The 13515-nt window shown below is 44.6% G+C and overlaps 1 protein-coding gene across 4 annotated transcripts in view; it reads left to right on the top strand.

The window, feature by feature from the left end:
• Positions 1-13515, top strand: part of NOL4 (nucleolar protein 4) — a 633075-nt gene that overhangs the window by 165125 nt on the left and 454435 nt on the right. For all 4 annotated transcript variants that reach the window (XM_069220100.1, XM_069220098.1, XM_069220102.1 and 1 more), the window contains exon 3: positions 12936-13085. In XM_069220100.1, the coding sequence (XP_069076201.1) occupies positions 12936-13085 (150 nt within the window). The remainder of the gene's footprint in view (positions 1-12935; positions 13086-13515) is intronic.

The raw sequence follows: 13515 nt of genomic DNA, 5'->3' as shown, positions 1-13515 counted from the left end.
ACTCTTTTGACACCTCCACCCTCCCTGTGTACAGGCTGTCTGAGAAGTGTGCAGAAAGCCCAGGTGTCAGACGTGGATTGGAGTCAAGCTGCAAAACACCAGAGTCATAAGCACAGAGAAATGTACACTTTTAAAAGTGGCATTTCTACAATGGTAATAACAAAATACACCTACACTAGTAAGCAGCATTTCTCACTACCATTCCAACCATACCAAACATGCCTACGCACCCCTCATAGATCATACAATACCACTTAGATGTAGGCTTTGGCATTTCCAGTACAATCCTAAGAGAGTGGTCTAAATAGGCAGTTTGTCACTATTAGGACATGTAGTACACAAAGACATATTTCCTACCTTTTACATCCACAGCACCCTGCCCATAGGGCTAGCTAGGGCCTACCTTAGGGGTGACTTAAAGTAATAAAGGCGGAGTTCCAGGCCTAGCAAGTAAATTTAGCTGCCAGGTCCCTGTGGCAGTAACTGTGCACACAGGCCCTGCTGTGGGAGGCCTGAGACAGGTTTGAAAGTCTACTCCTGTGGGTGGCACAAATTTTGTTGTGAACCCACAAGTAGCATTTACTTTACAGGCCATCGGTATAAGGGATCCCACTTTACAAGGGGCTTACAGGTAAATTAAATGTGCCAATCAGGTGTAAGCCAATCATACCAAGTTTAGAAGGGAAAGCACATGCACTTTAGCACTGATCAGCAGTGATAAAGTGCTCAGAGTCCTAAAGCCAACAAAAAGACTTCAGAAAAATAGGAGGAGGAAGGCAAAAGTTTATGGATGACCCTGTAAAAAGGGCCGCCGGTCCAAAAGCATGCATTTGTCATGGCTCTTCCACTGATTAACCCTCCCCGAGAGCACCAGCCAACTACTCTTAAACATACGCAGCAGCCATTTTCTTGCATTGTTTTGTGACTTCTTTTCTATTTTTGGGAACGGGTGACTGGTCTGCTGCATGTTAGGAGCAGATCGCTGCTGATACATTTTCTTTTTCTGCAGAACGTAAAGTATATATTTTCTAGTTAGTGCTTCCTAATGATCTGTGTTTAATCAGGCTAACTTGTGGGTTCAGGTTCTGCTCATAGATCATGTGCTCTATATTTAAGTGATCTAACTCACTGATTCGGGCTTTATTGTTGGATAATAGAGCCCGTAAAGAAAGGCTGTATTACTGGCAGATAATTTTCTCCATATCACTGTGTGCGCGCCCCCATCCTATACTATACAAACAAAACATGTTTATACAAAATGCGGAAAAACATGTGGACACTAAAACTGTATGTATGGATTGTATTGTATCAGAATCTCTCATTGCACATTTGGAAAGCACACATAAATTATTGCCTTCTAAATGCATCAACAGACACGATTCATAAACATAAAGCATGATTTTTCGGAACGTTATAATTTAGTACGACCTACTTTCTTCGTAGTTCTGGAACGGTGCTTGCTCTACAGCGTCTTCAACAATAAACTGCTAACAAGCATTGGCAAAGCCAATAGGTCTCAGCAATCTGAAAGCTAAAGGCATTGGCAATGTAAATGCTTTTGTGTACAGCTCTGGGGCTGTTTTTTTATTAATAAACATAAATCCATTAACATTGCCAATGTCTACAGCTCTAAAACTGCCGAGACCGATTGGCTTTGCCAATGCTTGTCAGCGAAGGCCTGACTATGAAAGATTATGAATGCACTGCTATATTGTCACAGTTCAGAATTGTAAGAGGGGGCTACACCGCATAAACTGTTGCAAAAGGCTCAATGTTTTATACTCTTTTTATTGTGTTTTTTTGTATGAGAACAAAAGAAAAGTGAATCATAACTTCACAGAATGCTACATTTGTTGCCCAGGTAATCTTGCCTATGGTAACATACTTATGCAATGTGTAAACTTCTTCTAAAAGCATCAATAAACTGTACCGATCACAGTTAAAAGTGTAAGCATTTTACTGCGATCAATTTCAGCAATGTATTGCCCATTTCGGTAGACTTGGGGCACCGTTTATTCCACTCTATTGGACACACTAATAAGGTGCCTCAGATTTCTGCATTCCGCGTGTAGTTCGGAAACCTCCTACCCGGAGGCTGACCACTATGGAAAACTAACCCCCTGTGCAGTGCTTAATTTGTGCCAGTATTTGCCAGGGGTGAAAGTGGCTCTTATTTATAAACACCAGCACATAGTTGTGAGAGTCTACCACATGATGGCTCTGTGTGTTAGAGAAGCACGTAATATACTTTTGAAAATAGATAAAATAAGCATTTCAAAGTTGTCCATAAGGTTTGAGGTGACCCGAATAGTCTAAGATGTCACACTTGTTTGAGTCTGCTCATTAGTAGGTAACACTGCCATTCGGCAGCAGTGGCAGGAGCTGTGGGTGGTACCAGCTGCAGTGGTCTCCTGGGCTATACCTTCGGCCATTGTATGTAAGGTTTTATAAATAAGCACTGCTCCTGTGTGAACAGCTGTATGAATCAAAGTGGAGCGGTCTGTGGACCTTCCGGAGTCCATAGAAGCATGTGGAAGGACCAGCTAGAGATTAATATCTGCCCCATACGTGTGACCTCCTCTAGTTAACGCCACACTATATACTGGCAACTCAGAGGCAAAGCGAACAAATAATTTTCAAATATATGTATATGTACTACCTAAAATATTTACTGCATTATAGTGACAGGTAAATGTATACGACTGATTTATATATGGAAGCATACATTGTAAATCATACATTTGCATACATATAGAGCGTACATTGGAAAGTGTATACCTTAGGTTTGGTATTTAAAAGTGTGTGTGTGGCAGTCCAGCCTTGCTCTGCTGAAATTCGCTAATGAAGTGAGAGGTCCAGCCGTGCCCTGTGTCATGCTCCTGTACACACGGAGACAGAATTTAAGGCCCTTAGCCACTCCACTACTCTTAATTTTATTTAGCTGTGTTCACGAAAACTTGTTCTCATGAGCACTACCTGCGTGCAGGGCAGCATCCCCAGCCTCTCCAAGCTCATGACAGGAACAGGAAGTGGTCTGAGGGGGTTGAGTGGCGATCCATCTGCAAAGTGCTGAAGACAGCACTCTGCAAACGGATGTATGGACTGCGCATGTGTGAGAGGTGAAATTCAACCATGGACCCCTCACACAGGCGCAATCCTTCTTATTCAGCAGACATTCTGCGCGTGCCTTAAGCAGCACAGGATATCTGCTAAAACTGGGCTGTCAGGGCGCAAATCAGCACACCCCTGTGTGCAACGGGAGTCCCTGCAGAGCAGCAAGGGGGAATGGCAAGCCTTGTCCCAGCTTCTTCTGGAGCTGGGGTTTTAGCTGGGAGACAGCTTGAGGCAGATCTTCCCCTCGTTAACAATGGTCCCGCAGCTCTGTCTGGTTCCTCTTTCTTGCGTAGGAATCACGGGGCATATTTATACTCTGTTTGCACCGAATTAGTGTCATTTTTTTTTTACTCTAATTCGGTGCAAAACTAACTCCATATTTATACTTTGGTGCTAGACCCCTCTAGCACCAAATTTATGGAGTTAAAGTCATTTTTTGAAAGTGGAGACTTACTTTGCCTTAATGAGATGCAAGGTAGGCGTTCCCGTGCAAAAAATGACTCTATGGCCTTAACACCATATTTAGGGGCATATTTATACTCTGCGGCATATTTATACTCTGTTTGCACCGAATTAGTGTCATTTTTTTTTACTCTAATTCGGTGCAAAACTAACTCCATATTTATACTTCGGTGCTAGACCCATCTAGCACCAAGACCCTGATTTAAACTTTTTTTGCACCGCATTAACGTCATTTTATGATGCAAAAGTGGCGCAAACTTACAAAATATTGGCCCTTATTTATACTTTTTGCTGCAAAACTGCACTAACTCAGTTTTGCACCAAAAAGTTTAGCACCGGCTTGCACCATTTCTGTGCACCAGCCGGGCACCATATTTATGGAATGGTGCAAGCCGGTGCAAAGGGTAGGCTAGAGTTTTAGAAAATGACATTAGTCGGGTGGGGCTGGCAGTATAGAAGGAGAGGGTTTAGCAGCAAAAAATGGCTTTAGGCAGGTTAGAGTTAAAAAAAAAATGACTCTAACCAGATTAACGTCATTTTATGGGCACATGGGCATTGCACCATGTGCCATGTATGGGGGCCCATTTCAGGGCCCCCTATGGCACTTTCAAAAATAAAATGCACTTACCTGTACTTACCTGGGATGGGGTCCCCCATCCTCGCAGTCCCTCTAGTGTGGGTGGGGGTGCCCCTAGGGCCTAGGGAGGGCACCTCTGGGCTTATTCCATGGTGTTCCACCATGGAAATAGGGCCACAGGTCCCCTAACGCCTGCCCTGACCCTGGTCTTAAAAAATGGGGCAAAGCAAGCTTTGCTCCATTTTTTGACCCCTCCTCCCTCCCTTGCACCATTTTTAAATGGGAGTATAAATATGGTGTTAAGGCCATAGAGTCATTTTTTTGCACGGGAACGCCTACCTTGCATCTCATTAAGGCAAGGTAGGTTTCCACTTCCAAAAAATGACTTTAACTCCATAAATTTGGTTCTAGACGGGTCTAGCACCAAAGTATAAATATGGAGTTAGTTTTGCACTGAATTAGAGTAAAAAACAAATTATGCTAATTCAGTGCAAACAGAGTATAAATATGCCCCTTAGCGTCAAAAAATGATGCTAATCTGGTCAGAGTCATTTATTTTGACTCAAAACTGCCTAACGTCATTTTTTTTTAAGCTAGCCTACCCTTTGCACCGGCTTGCACCATTCCATAAATATGGTGCCCAGATGGTGCTAAAAAATGGTGCAAGCCGGTGCAAAACTTTTTGGGGCAAAACTGCCTTAGTGCAGTTTTGCACCAAAAAGTATAAATAAGGCCCCACGTCTTTCTGACACCCGTGTCAAACACCGGACCTCTCTCCTATTGCTGTCATTGAGGAGTTGCTAGCAGAGGAAGCAAGAAAAGTAAAGCAAAATCCAGTGTTGCTGCTTTCTTTGTGAATGAGAGTGCGAGTGAGTGAGCGTGTGTAAGTGTGTGAGTAATTAAGGCTGAGTGTGAGTTAGTGAGGGTGCCCCACCACTTGCGACGCCAGTGTTAACTATGACACGACTGCTGCTGTCAGTGATAGGTGGGGGATAGCTTTACAATGAACAAGGGGTCAGAGAGCTGAGCATGGGATGGTTCCGCTGCCACAGTCTAGGCATTCCCTGTCTCAAAGGGAATATGCAGTCAGTACTCTCTGCTCCGGAGGACGGCCGGGAAATACTGGCCTTTCTACAACACTGCACTTACTACGTTTATTTACTTGAAGGCCCAGACAGGCCTTCCTGCTTCCTCGAAACTTTTATGTGAAAGGCTCAGAACTGGAGAGAATCTTGAAACGAAGGAGCTAGTTATGTGTCACTTGCTCATTTCCACGAAGAGCTTGGGAATCTGGGAGGGCAGGGTCACCAGGGTTCAAGAGTTAGCCCTCACTCATCATAGGGTAGCTGATCCCTGGTCAAAGAGCTAGCCACTGTCCAGGCCCACCCAGGTCTGTGCCCAGCCAGGATGGTGAATGCTTTGGAATGCATTAGGTGTGTGGTAGAGGGCACAAACACACGCCAGTTGCACTTGAAGACAAGAGAAACACGCCAGTAGCAACAAGCTGCCTGTCTCGAGTTCTAGAGCCAGCAACAAACACATATGCACACATACATGCACACACAGACATACATGCACACTTGTTTTAATTCATGCCTCGGTTCTGTCCTCAATGGCAAATGTTCTTTAAACCCTAAGTCCATGAGGTGATGAAATGATGTTATGTTATATTATGTGATGTTAAACAAATACTTGTTTAAGATGAATATGCATTTTGCAGAACCATGGCAAGTACAGTGAAGCACGGGGAGGTCTGAAAGAACTGACCATCTCCAGTATTCCTTTCAGATAGGGATCAATAAGCTTGTCAGGCCAGCTCTAGTGTGAGTTTCAGCCATAGAACGTGGGTCCCTCTGGACTGCTGTAGCCACCATCCACAGCCTGACTGCTGGGTCATGTGGACAAATCATAATCCATCACACACAAACATTCACATAATGACATGACACATGCAATGGGAGGACATAGAGTTCTTAAATATGAAATAATGTGGTTAAATAGGGGGACCATCAGCCTCATTTGTTGGGCAGCCATGAAAACCTTCCCTAAAACAAGGTAGGGGAAATCCCTATTAATGTTTTTCTGTTTTTCTGTTGCCACTAAGGTGGAAGTCCCATCAAGGAGCATACGTGGGATTCAGTTACCAGGTCTCTGCTTGTACTTTACCTGCCTGAACATCACATAGAAACTGGCATTCCCTGATACTGCTAGATGTCATGGACCTCGTGGCTTACTGTGAACATCTAGGGCCCATTTTTCCACCTCTGCCTTCCCATCAATCATTAACTTAACTTCACCAATTGACATTTAACGTAGTGTAACTAGGTACCATTATGGGCAAGCTGATCAGCCTTACATTCCTGTTTGCCAACAACTGGGTGTGCATGTCCTGTCCTTTGCAGAGTCACTTGAATGCAGCTACGTACATTGCCAGAAAACCAACAGCTCTTGTGATAAACTATTTATTGATGAATCCAGCCTCCTACCCTACAAAATCCCCTATGCAGTCACCTCCCATAGCAAAGAAGAGTAAATAATGGGAAGATGACCTTCCAGGTTACATCAGAGTGAGACACAGTACCCCGGGCGAAAGGTCTTGTGGAGTTAGAGACACATTAAAACAATTAGGCTCTGCACTAACACTAGTGGGACCATAAAATACAGAAGTTAGAAGGCTAAGAGGTTCCATGTCCAAACCCTAAACTAATCTCCCTTCTACCCAGTTTGTTTAGGTCGAGTGTAAGCGTACAACCTCTTGTATAGTTTTAAATATACTTCTGTGGGCTTCCAGCTATTTCATTTGTTAGTTTCAGTGTCATTTAGAAATCCTTGCTTGCTAGTGGTCAGTCATGCATCTTTGTCCCTCCTTATGTGTGAGAGCAGGGACCAACTACTGAATGATTACGCTTTGTCCTGTTTATCTGGTATCATTGGGACTGTTTCAAAAAAATGTGTTTCCTGCTTCTGTCCAGGGAAGCTTCCCTTTTCATTTGATGAGCATTCTTGCTCTGAGCTTAGCTGCAAACGGGGCTATAAATCAGGCTGTTATCTTAGTCACATTTGGTTTTTCCAGGTTCTCTGCACCCTCTCTCAGCTGCCCGGCTCCCACCCTTCCTTGGCTTAAATTTTCAATGTCAGAGGATCGCTTGTAATTGCTTATAGGCAAGGCACCTAGCTCTACCAGGGCTCTGCAACCCTTAGAGACAGTGCCGACTTCTGCTCCATACTGGGATCCCATTCGCAGCTCCATCAGTGCACCACAGTTCACACACTCCAAGTCCTCAGCTGTGCCAGTGCCAGAGCCCCACACACTGCCTGCCAGAGCACCTCAGTTCTTGCAGTCAGTACACACTGCTGTTCCAGTTCTGGGACCTCGTGTGCAGCTCTATCAGTGCACTTCAGTTCACACACTCCAAGCCTTCAGTCGTGCCAGTGCCCGGGACCCAACACACACTCTCTGCCAGAGCACCTCAGTTCTTGCAGTCAGTACACTCTTCTGCTCCAGTCCTAGGACCTCAGGCGCAGCTCTATCAGTGCACTTCAGTTCACACACTCCAAGCCCTCAACCGTGCTAGTGCCAAGAACCCCACACATGCTGTCTGCCAGAGCATCTCAATTCTTGCAGTCAGTACACTCTGCTGTTCCAGTACTGGGACCTCAGGCGCAGCTCCATCAGTGCACCTCAGTTCACACACTCCAAGCCCTCAGCCGTGCCAGTGCCAGGAACCCCACACACTCTGTCTGCCACAGCACCTAAGTTCTTACAGTCAGTACACCCTGCTGTGCCAGTACTGGGACCACAGGAGCAGCTCCATCAGTGCACCTCAGTTCTACCCCAGCAAGATCATTTCCTTTCCTATACTGGGACCCTGCTTACATACAGTTCGATTACAGCAGCTGAATTCGGTGTCACTTCCAAGCCAATGCTGGACCCAAAAGAGCAAAACACAGCTCAGCCAGAGCACCTCAAGTCTAACATCTAATGCCACTGTTGGTGGGAACCACCACAGCCACATGAGAATCTTATCAATTCTACCATTCAGGGCACATTTCTTCTCAGTCCAAAGGCTAACACACACCCTTCAGGACTCCTTGCTTAGGTGGGTCAGAGGCAATGCCACTCCCATGCTGGGCCCCACTCGCACCTTTACCAGTGCACCTCCAGGCTAACACTTGGCAACACTGCCACACCAATACTAGGTTCCACACATAGCTCCATTAACATACTCCTCTTCTGACCTTGTGTGCCCGTTACCATTCCAGTACTGCAGCCCACATACAACTCTGTCAGTGTACCTCAACCCTAACCTGCAGCGCCCCATTATTCCAAAACCATGAATTACATGGCGCTCCGTTTCTCATTCCTCACTCACTGCCTTTCTGTTATTCCAGCACTGGGCTGGTACACAGCTCTGTCTATACCCCAATCATGATCTGAAGCGCCCCAATATTGCTGTATTGGGGTTCACATGCAAATCTGCTAATGGACCTTCTGCTGTTCTGCAGTGCCCCCTTCTGTTCCACACTCTGACTGCTGTTTGAAGACATGGAGGAGCCAATTAAATCTATTCTTAGCTGCCATCTTTTTTGGGAGGGTCTGTTTTGTCTATCTTACTCCGTTCTTTCTTTTACTTTGTTTACTCTCAATGTTTCCTTTCTCCCCCACTTTTTTCTTTCCAGCTCTTAAAACCCACACGTTAACAAGTTAGCTCTTTTTTTCAACTGTTTATTTCCGCTCCTCTCTCTTTTTTTTATTTCCGTCTTCCTCTTGTTACCTGCTCTTTCAAACTAGGTTATTTCTTTCCTTGTTTCGTTCCTCTTTTTTTTCTTTATCAGGCATTTATTCTTTCACTATCTTTTAATCTTCCTTTCATTCTTTCTTTGCCTTTTATATGTTCTCTTTGCTTAGACTCGGTATTCATCGTTTCACTTTTATTTTTAGATCTTTCTTCCTTCCTTTCTCTGGTGTTTTTCTTATCTTTATCTGTCAATTCATGTTTTACTGTAAATCCCTCTTTTTCCCATCTGTATATGGAAGCAACAAGTTACTTGTTGGGACCTGGAAAGTCAAAGTGGTTTTCCCATTCTGTGTTTGTGGGAAATGTCGGTACATGGATGCCCTGGTTCGTTCGCTGCTTGTTTCTCTCACCATCTCTCTTTTTTTTCTAATATTCATTTTTCTATTTCTTTTCACACTTCTTTCATTATTTTTGCCTCTATATCTTTCATTCACTAGCTTCCTTCCCTTTTTTCTTTTGTCTCACATGGTTGCTCTGTTTCTTCTCTTAGTTGTGTTCTCATTTTCTCGTTCTTTCTTTCCCTTCTTTCATTTCTTTGCAACCCATTCTCTTTCTTCCTTTTGTCTGTTGTTTTCCTTTTGCTTCTCTTTTTTTGCCCCATCCGCTTTCTCTCATGATACCTAGTTATTAATGGAGCAAGAGGTGCAGTGGCACCGGGGCCCAAAGTCCTACGGACCTCACTCAGCTCTAATTGCTGCTGAAACCTCCTACCGAATATCCAGTCAACCATTTTCCTTTCTTACTCCAGGGCCCATGACACTGTTACTACGCCACTTGTCCTCTCCATCTTTATTCCCGACTCCCTCTTTCCTTTCAACCTCCAGTCCGTTACAAATTATATTTTTGTTATGGGGTTTTGATAATTGCACTCTAATGGCAAAAGGTTATTTCTGATAAAGGTTTGTATGATAAATGTATATGTTTTAAGATAGAGGAAGACAGTAAATGGAAGTCCTCTCGTTACATACTGGGCCACTAGAATTATATGGCAGGAAAAGACTAAATTATGAGGCAGGGTTGACCAATTTATGTGGCAAGTAAAGTCCAGGTATGAATTTACAATGCCAATAGCTCTTACTCAAGAAAATGTGAGACATATTGCCTTGCAATTGCTTGTTCTGATTTCTTATTGTCTTATGGGATCCCACTATAATTGTGAACTTCTTGCAAACTTGTAAGAAAAGCCCCTCATTCAACATGAACAGTTAGGTTTCTGATAGGATGCACAGAATAGATGTTTTTGCCAGTTGCAAGCATGATGATTTCTGCTGTGTTGAAATCACATGGTTGTCACACAACAACAGGTTGTCATACAGTACATGGTCCATACAGTACATGGTCCAGTGATATCCTGCACACAAAACCTAATGACAGGAAGATGATAAGAACCAAATTTGGCAGCGTTTTCCTTTTTGGATTTTGACTATTTCAAACAAAAGGCAACTTCTTTTCAGATATCTGTGCTAAAACGTACCTATTCTGTATGGTTGTCGTGATAGTATTACAGAGCTAGTTTTCTGCACTTGAATAGCTATAATCCTGACATCAGTCAGTATCTGCAGTGAGTCATCCCAATTTTATATGTAAGGTATGGTTCGGCTGATGTGTTCAGTGCACGCACGCTATGGCAGCTTGGCAATTGTGTGTCAATGGAAATTAAATGGCTTTGATGGTCTTTGATGCCTGTTTCCTTGGATTGGTCAACACTGACAAGCACTAAAGCACATGAGGTAAATTTAAATGCACCACTATGAAGGTTCAGGCCCAGGGCTTAGACAATGCCCCAGCTCTTTAAGGTATGGATCAACAAAAAGCATGTGGTCAAGTTCACTCTACTGTGGAAGTAATGGATAAACAAAGTGCAGGATGACATATTAATTTCTTGACTTTAAAGGGTGCACATCAAAATCAATGCATTCCTTTGAAACATTTTGTGGATGCATTGACTTCTGGTTATACCTTTACTCCTCAGTGCAACATCATTTCCCCCAACTCCTCGCTCGGCTGAGGTCCCCAGGGTTAGGTGATCCAACACGCTCACACTTTGGCACAAACTAGGAAGCAGAAGCATTGCATGCAGCTGCCGCACGGCATTCTGGTCAGGGCGGTGCTGTCATGCCGGGAGTAGGGGCAGCAGCCATAGCATTGCAGACAAAGAGTAGTGCCAAAAGGTAAACCTCCTTGAAGGTCTTAGGGCATGCATTACAGCGTGTATTTATAGAGGGCAAATCTAGGTTTATAAGCAGCAGAGTGCGAGAGATGTTTGTAATGAGGAAGCATTGAGGAGGGGACCGGCAAGCAGAATGATTCACAGACATGCAAAGAAGGGTGAGATCTCAATCCAAGTTTGAAACTTGGAAATGAGAAGCAGTAAGAACTGCTGTGGGTATCCCATGGGTTATGCAGCACAAACGTAGTTGGAAAGCAACAAAGCACTGCACAATATACTGAATGATTTTGGACTATACGAGGTCTATACATTTAAATGGGTATTTGTGCAGATTTGGAGTTACACTCATTATACTTCACAATTGACGGTCTCACTACATTTCACAGATTAACAACTTTAGACACAAGGAGATCTAGGGCCATATGTACGAACACTTTTTCCCATAGACACAGAATGGGTAAAAACCTTTGCTACATCTGGCCCCTAGTGATTTACCTAGAATCACATAGTATTCAGTGAAGTGCCACACACTGGATAAGATCCCTAAAGTCAGCAATTCAGACACAAGACAATGGCCCTCATTCTGACCTTGGCGGGCGGCGAAGGCCGCCCGCCAAAGTCCCGCCGTCAGGTTACCGTTCCGCGGTCGAAAGACCGCGGCGGTAATTCTGACTTTCCCGCTGGGCTGGCGGGCGGTCTCCTTCAGACCGCCAGCCAGCCCAGCGGGAAAGAGGCTTCCACGATGAAGCCGGCTCGGAATCGAGCCGGCGGAGTGGAAGCTGTGCGACGGGTGCAGTTGCACCCGTCGCGTATTTCACTGTCTGCGCAGCAGACAGTGAAATACATTTAGGGGCCCTCTTACGGGGGCCCCTGCAATGCCCATGCCAGTGGCATGGGCACTGCAGGGGCCCCCAGGGGCCCCGCGACCCCCCCTACCGCCATCCGGATCTCGGCGGTCCGACCGCCGGGATCTGGATGGCGGTAGGGGGGGGTCAGAATCCCCGCGGCGGTGCAGCAAGCTGCGCCGCCGCGGAGGATTCAATGGGGCCGCGGTACACTGGCGGGACCCCGCCAGTGGTGCCGGTCCGACCGCGGCTTTACCGCCGCGGTCGGAATCCCCATTGAAGCACCGCCGGCTTGTCGGCGGTGCTCCCGCGGTCCTCCGCCCTGGCGGTCAAAGACCGCCAGGGTCAGAATGAGGGCCAATATCTCTTCATGACACAACAGGGCAGAAATTATAATGCCACTTTTCTGAATGACAAAACTCCAATAATATAGCAAGGCTCCTCTTTGTATGTAGGTACTTTCTGAGAAGAAACTCTGAAGCCCCCAAAAGGTTGCATTCCAGTGCATATTTCTTAAACCAGCTAGAACCAAATTCTTTAGAGCACCCTGAATATTATTGGGACAGAATAATGAGGACAACATATCAAAACTGAAAGATCGACAGGTAACTATGTTTAACTTTTTTTTAACTAACTCCAGATACATGTACCTAAATGATATATCTATCTTCAAAATACGTAAATGTGGAATTAGGAATAGCAAATCCATACTTCCCCATATGGCTTACCTTTCGATATCTTGTCCCTCGATATGTTGATGATATTCTTGTAGGTCGATATTCTGGGGAGTCAAAATTCAGCAGTACAACCCTCGGGGCACTGCATATATTTATTTCCTTCTATGATGTTTCCTTAAATTTGGAAATGTATGCTGCAAATTCATGTTTCAACCTACCTAGTTTTCATATTCATACTGCATTTTGATACTCAGCCGTCCATTCAGCGTGCACTGCTTTTCTTTTTTTCAGGATGGTGTAGGCATTGATGAAAAACTGTCTTTAAGGCGCGTGGCTGTGGTGGAAGACTTCTTTGACATCATCTATTCCATGCACGTAGAAACGGGGCCTAATGGAGAACAGATTAGGAAACACGCAGGACAGAAGAGAACCTACAAAGCAGTAAGTGTGAAGCACTGGAGTACCCTGTGATTTACTCAAAAGTCATGCATACTCTGAAACATTTTCCAGCACGTGAAATAAAATGCACATTAGGTTGGCGGCGGCACTGTTGTTGGGAGGAAAGGGGCGATATTGTTAAAATTGCTCTGCTGGGTTGATAGGCACTCGACAGGGTGCACTGTAGAACATTCAGCTCTGAGAGAAGCACAGGGAGGAGACAGGGAAGTATAGTAGCTCTTCAATCCTTTTTCTGTGAATTAACTTTATTTATACATTTTCAAACACAAACAAAGGTATCAGTTGAGTTATTTCGCTCAAACGTTCCTTTGTGTTGCAAATTGCAAACTACTTCAATGACATACGTCCAAACAAAGCACATTCAATATAAGGAGTTGTGTGTATATATTATACCTAGTTCTTTAACATATAG

The sequence above is a fragment of the Pleurodeles waltl genome, chromosome 2_2, assembly GCF_031143425.1.
Source record: "Pleurodeles waltl isolate 20211129_DDA chromosome 2_2, aPleWal1.hap1.20221129, whole genome shotgun sequence".
NCBI lineage: Eukaryota > Metazoa > Chordata > Amphibia > Caudata > Salamandridae > Pleurodeles > Pleurodeles waltl.
This window is presented reverse-complemented; position numbering and strand designations above follow the sequence as displayed.